This window comes from Helianthus annuus, chromosome 16 (assembly GCF_002127325.2).
Source record: "Helianthus annuus cultivar XRQ/B chromosome 16, HanXRQr2.0-SUNRISE, whole genome shotgun sequence".
Taxonomy (NCBI): domain Eukaryota; kingdom Viridiplantae; phylum Streptophyta; class Magnoliopsida; order Asterales; family Asteraceae; genus Helianthus; species Helianthus annuus.
Window position 1 is genome coordinate 78,529,161 of NC_035448.2, and position 6,516 is coordinate 78,535,676.

Sequence of the window (6,516 nt, forward strand, 5' to 3'; positions counted from 1 at the left end):
GAGTGAAAAAGTCAATAAGTAACTATATTGTGACTTATTGACTTTTCTAAAAAGTCATAAGGAGTTTGAAAAAGCTAAGCCAAACACTCCCTTACTAACCAAACATCTTGTTATTTTTCAAATAATTCCATTCAAATTTTGATCCTCGTCATTTCAAAACATTCCACCAATTAAAGAAGAGCTTATTAGACTTAAAGCACAAAAAATAGTTCTACCACTTTTCTCGTAAAACTAATAGTTTATTAAATATTAATTCGACATGCTAGGACAACATTGATATAATTAATTCGATGTAATAAAAAAGGATAATGACGTAACTTGTTGTCCGTTTAGTTTCTATTTCGATGTAATTTTCGTATTTCGAAACTTTGAAACTAGTTAAGTGAGTGAGTTGTGTTATTTTAAATTCGGGCCTGATTGTATCAAAGTGAGATGGTAGAAAGACGGCCCGGCCCATAGCCTTTGGCGAAAGAAAGCATGGCGCGTGGTATTCGTAGGTAGCGGCTTCCAAGTGAAACCCCAGCGGCCAGCGCCCTCCTCACTCTCCTCCTCCTCCTCCTACAAACCAAACCCTACACCAAATCGAAATCGAAATCATGTACGGTGGAGGTAAGTGAAATTCTCTCTTCTCTCTTCTCTCTCAACTAGATTAGACGTACTAAACCCTAATTTAACAACTGTTTGGCAGATGAAGTATCTGCGATAGTGGTAGACTTGGGCTCCCACACTTGTAAAGCTGGTTATGCTGGTGAAGATGCTCCTAAAGCTGTCTTTCCTTCTGTAAGCACCATTTTACAAATACACCATTTTATTCTCTATCTGAAAATGTCTTTGAGTTTCAGTCATTTACTTTTGGGTGTCATCTTCCACTTGAGTTTTAAATTATCTCAGTTTTGTTGTTGACATCGTCATTCATATGAAAGGTTGTTGGATCAATTGATCAAATGGAAGTTGATGAGAATGGTGCTGACCCTAAATCCAAGGGGAAACGCAAATTGTACGTAGGCTCTACTGCTATGGGATACCGTCGGGATCATATGGAGGTCAGTCTTTCAATTCAAACATGGCAGACAACATCATCATAATAGTAATATCAGTTAATTTTATCTCGTGCGTGCTTTCGTATTTCACCAGGTACTGCCATCTATTAAGGATGGAATTGTTACTGATTGGGATATTGTCGAAAGCATTTGGGATCATGCCTTCAGGTAAACCATATTGTAATTATCTGTTATTGGTATTGGTATCAATATCAATATTAAATTCCCTTGTGTGTAATAAATTCTAAATCTAATTAGCGAGATCTTTATGACTTTAAAGAGCCTGTTATATGTATGGCTGGCTGTTTGTGAGCTAACACATCATCTTAGAGCTCTCTCTCTCTATATATATTGTCTTGCAGGGAATGCCTGCTTGTTGATCCTAAAGAGCACCCCATGCTACTTGCAGAACCATCTTCCAACACTCAACAACAGAGAGAAAAGTAATATGCCTTTGTTGCTGCCATACATTTTTTTGGGATTAATGTATTAGGGGCTGTTTGTTTACCTCTTAATGAGGCTCTTAATGGTTCAGACCTCTTACTGGTTCAGCACTTAATGGTTCAGACTATATGTTTCACGAGCAGATGTCTGAATGGTTCAGACATTTGCCTCTGAATGGTTAAGATTTATACAGAGTCTGAATGGTTAAGACCTCTAATCTGAATTGGTCAGACATTTGCCTCTGAACGGGTTAAGCATTATACAGGCTCTTAATGGTTCAGACATCTTACTGGTTCAGCACTTAATGGTTCAGACCTCTTACTGGTTCAGCACTTAACCATTCAGATGTTGCCAAACAGCCCCTTAATAATTTTTTAAATAACATATGTTATTATAAAGTTTCCTCTGTAATGCATGTTCTAGAATTTGCTAATACTTGTTAATATGACAGGACAGCGGAGCTTATGTTTGAAAAATACCAAGCTCCTGCATTGTTTCTAGCCAAAAATGCGGTATGTTATCATCGTCCTTGTTTTGTAACTCCTAACACATCGATTTTAACTTGTTAAATAATAAATAATCTTATCTTTTTAACTTGCAGGTTCTGACGTCTTTTGCTTCAGGGCGTGCTACCTCGTTGGTCGTTGATAGGTAGGGGAAACATGACTTTATACAAACGCAGCTTAAAGTTTTATGATATATAAATAAATGAGGCTTAACTATTTTTCTACCTATTTATCTGATTGACTTGTCGCGGTTGCCTTTGTAACAACCTTAAATTGACTTCAGCGGTGGAGGATCAACTATTGTTGCCCCTGTACATGATGGTTATGTTTTACAGAAGGTATGTATGCACTTCCCAATTGTAGAATTGTCTTTAAGATGCTAGTTTATGTTATTTAATCTGTTGATACCCTTGTTTAGGATGGATTCATACTAATTGTGTAATATGTATGTCTGAATAGGCGGTGTCAGTGTCTCCAATTGGAGGAGAGTTTCTTACTGATTGCTTAATTAAAAGCTTGGAAAGCAAAGGAGTTAAAGTGAGTTACTTATACTACTGAATAGGTTTAAGTTACAGTCAGCTGATGATGTGGTTTGAAATGCAGATAAGACCTCGATACTCTTTTAAACGCAAAGAAATCCGCCCAGGAGAGTTTCAGGTTAGTTGTAAATAAATACCCTAACACAACGCTTTGAAACTTTTTGTTACTGTTGCACTAACATCATTGATTGTGACAGACTGTAGACGTTGATTTCCCCAACACAACTGAAAGTTATAGGCTCTACTGCCAGGTTTGTTTCATTTCGTTAAAATTCCACTTTCGATTCATAGCTTTGTTTGTAAATTTGATTTTTTTCTTGTTTGTTACAGAGGGTTATTGCCAACGATATAAAGGAATGTGTGTGCCGTGCCCCTGATACTCCCTACGATGGTTTGTACTCCATAATTTGATTATTCTTTTTTGTGTAAACATTTGAAAGGTCATACTAACCTATCTTGCATATTTTCTGGTTCCAGATACATCTTATTCTAACATCCCGATGACATCATATGAACTTCCTGATGGCCAGTAAGTTCAGTATCTCTTTTGTTTGGTGTGGGCTTGCTTAGATGTTAGATAGTTACTGTATTTTCTTTGATTTATTAACAGGACCATAGAGATAGGTTCTGACAGATTTAAGACTCCTGATGTTTTGTTCAATCCATCATTGGTAAAGGTCAGTGCTTCTTAGCATCTACTGTTATTATGGACTTGAGTGCTATGTTAAAATTTCCATATCTAACTTTGAAACTGATGCGTCCTTATTAGTGTGGTACCAGAAACCTTGCGAAAGTTTTGTACAATGACCAAATATGTTTTTTTTTTTTTAAAAAAAAATTGAAATGTGGTTGCGTTTCTTCATATGTTATTCTGATGTTCATTACGAATTTGATTTCAGACTATACCTGGAATGGAAGGTTCCATAGATATCGCTGCTGCTGCTCGTGGCTTGCCACAAATGGTAAACCAATCATCTTTATTTATATTTTGCTAGATCTCACTCATTATAAGTGAGTGCAGGTTATAGAGAGCATAAACAAGTGTGATGTTGATATTCGGAGAGAACTGTTCAGCAGTATCTTGGTAAGTTTGCTTTTATATTAGAGGTTCTGTTTGGTTTTGTGGTACTAATTCAGGTTTGTGGTTCTCCTTTGTGCAGCTTGCTGGTGGCACAGCATCAATGCAACAATTGAAAGAACGTCTTGAGAAAGACTTGCTGGAGGTTGTTCACTTTCACAGCTCATCATGCATACATATATATATATATATATATATATATATATAGTTATAGTATCACTTTTTGCAAAAATAAAAACATTACTTTCGAGTTTTGGTCCACAGTGTATTGTTAATACGTAGAATGTTGTATATGTATTTGGTTAAAAAATATGAGATTATTACTATTATCAAACTAATATTAGTTTAGTTCCCATTTACATTTTATCGTTGTTTGTGATTGTAGGAATCCCCTCAAGCCGCTAGAGTAAAAGTGTTGGCTAGTGGCAACTCTACCGAAAGGAGGTTCAGGTGACATTTCTTGTTCTCTCTTTAATAGAATGTTATATAAGCATCAAGAATAAACTTTGCGAGACTTGCTATCAATTTTTTAGCTAAGTAAAGGGATATTTCATTCTCTCAAAATTATTGTTGTTTACGTCCTATGTACTAGTCTACCCGTAATTACACATATCACAAAATTGCATAAGGGAGATGATGTGTTAACTTTACTAAATAGACTATCTGAACAACATAACCTACGTGCTGTATAGCATAGTAATTTTGATGGTGTACAACTCTCACCTTTTCATAATACTTGTATTTTCATCATTGTCATACTGTACATAATATTCTTTGTTATTTAATTATGTATATTGATATAACTAACAAGGGTCATTTAGCTTTCATGAGCCATCTGGCTCACCATATGAAAGCTCGTTTATCAATCGAGCTCATTTTATTTTGGTTGGAGTCAAGTTCACGAGTAGCTCAGCTTAAGCTGCACTCACTAATAGCTTAGCTCACTTATGCCCCCTACTTGTTCTAAAAGTATGATTTTTTCTTCCATTCATTATAAATATTTTTATTTTGGTGGATTTGACAGCGTTTGGATAGGAGGGAGCATATTAGCATCTCTCGGGTCTTTTCAGCAGATGTGGTTTTCCAAATCTGAGTAAGTTGGACCATGAAAAATATATGTGTATGTATATATATATGGCTTGAAGTTGTTGTAATTGATGAATCTGTGTTGGTGTTATGAAACAGGTATGAAGAGCATGGATGTTCTTACATTCAAAGAAAATGTCCATGAGTTCCTCTAGTTAAAGCTTGAACTTGGTGTTGTAGTCTAGGGCTAACAACTTGTTTATGAGATTTACTTGAATTAAATGGTTGAAATGATTTATGTTGTACAACTATGCTCAACTTCATTTTTATGTATCAACTGCTGCTGCTGGGAATATTAGGTTTGGAATCTTCTCTGGTTACATAATTCTTTCTGCAGGTTTATAGTTTTTATTTAGAGTTTATTACACAGATGGTCACTGTGTTTTTCACAGATTTAATCAAGTCCCCAGCTCACACCGATCCTTCTAGAGATATGAATTGTGTTTTTCACAGATTTAATCAATGCTCTCAGCTCATACCGATCGTTCTAGAGATATGAATGAGTAAAGTGCGATTTTGGTCCCTGTGTTTGGGCAGTTTTGCCACTAAGGTTAAATTTATTGTCAGTGGTACAAAAAGTTTTCACTATTGCCATTGTGGTCCAATTGATTTAACCCATCCATTTTATAACGTTAAGTCAAGGGCAATTTTGTATTTTTAGTTATTTTCAAGTTCTATTAATAAAATGAATAAAGAACCAAATTTTGTATTTTTAGTTATTTTTAAGTTCTATTAATAAAATGAATAAATAACCAAACTAAATACATATATAGGGCAGGGTTTATGTGAGAACCACTTTTATTGCGAGAACTGCGAAAACCAATTTATACACAACAAAATAAATCCACTACATCACCAAATACCTAACCTCCAAGCTAAATGTTAACTAGGGGTGGCAAAATAGGTGGGTTGGGTAGGTTTAAATAATGGGTTAGGATGTGTATGGGTTTGGGTTAGAATTAGTTTATTAAGAAATAGGTTACGATGGGTTTAGGTCAAGATGAACTTAAGCATGATTAAAAATCCAAAAAATTCCAAAAAATCCAAAAAATTATAAAAAATCCAAAAAAAAAAATTCTAAAATATCAAAATATTAAAAAAATAATAAAAAATTCTAAAAAAAAATAAAAAAATAAAAATTAAAAAAATTCAAAAAAGTTCTAAAAAATAAAAAAAAATAATAAAAAATCAAATAAATTCTAAAAAATAAAAAAAAAATTCAAAAAAATACAAAAAAATTCTAAAAAATTTTAAAAAATCAAAAAGATAATAAAAACCCAAAAAATTCTAAAAAACCAAAAAAATAATAGAAAGTAAAAAAATTATAAAAAATAAAAAACAATTATAAAAAATCCAAGAAATTCTAAGAAGTCAAAAAAATTCTAAAAAATCAAAATATAAGAAATAAAAAAATTCTAAAAAATAAAAAAATCTAAAAAACCAAAAAAATAATAAAAAATTCATAAAATTCTAAAAAATCAAAAAAATTCTAAAAAATCAAAAAAAAAATAAAAATAAAAAATCAAATAAATTCTAAAAAATTAAAAAAAAATCTAAAAAATCAAAAAAATTCTAAAAAATCCAAAAAATTCTAAAAAATAAAAAAATAATAAAAAAATAATAAAAAAATCCAAAAAAAATCTAATAAATCAAAAAAATAATAAAAAGTAACAGAAATTATAAAAAACCAAAAAAGTTAAAAAAAATCCAAGAAATTCTAAGAAGTCAAAAAAATTCTCAAAAATCAAATCAAAATATAAGAAATCAAAAAAATTCTAAAAAATAAAAAACTCAAAAAAATAAAAAAAATCTAACAAATCCTA

At 32.3% G+C, this 6,516-nt stretch overlaps 1 protein-coding gene across 1 annotated transcript; it reads left to right on the top strand.

Moving 5' to 3' along the window:
• Positions 1–414: 414 nt before the first annotated feature.
• LOC110889275 (actin-related protein 4) lies at positions 415–5,015 on the top strand. Its single transcript, XM_022136782.2, has 20 exons — positions 415–609; positions 689–780; positions 924–1,043; positions 1,135–1,208; positions 1,403–1,483; positions 1,936–1,996; positions 2,086–2,135; positions 2,274–2,328; positions 2,450–2,527; positions 2,594–2,647; positions 2,727–2,780; positions 2,860–2,920; positions 3,007–3,058; positions 3,140–3,206; positions 3,429–3,491; positions 3,551–3,613; positions 3,690–3,752; positions 3,993–4,057; positions 4,632–4,700; positions 4,793–5,015. The coding sequence occupies exons 1-20, from the start codon at positions 597–599 to the stop codon at positions 4,836–4,838; spliced, it is 1,281 nt and encodes a 426-aa protein (XP_021992474.1). The 5' UTR covers positions 415–596; the 3' UTR covers positions 4,839–5,015.
• The last annotated feature ends 1,501 nt before the right edge of the window (positions 5,016–6,516 follow it).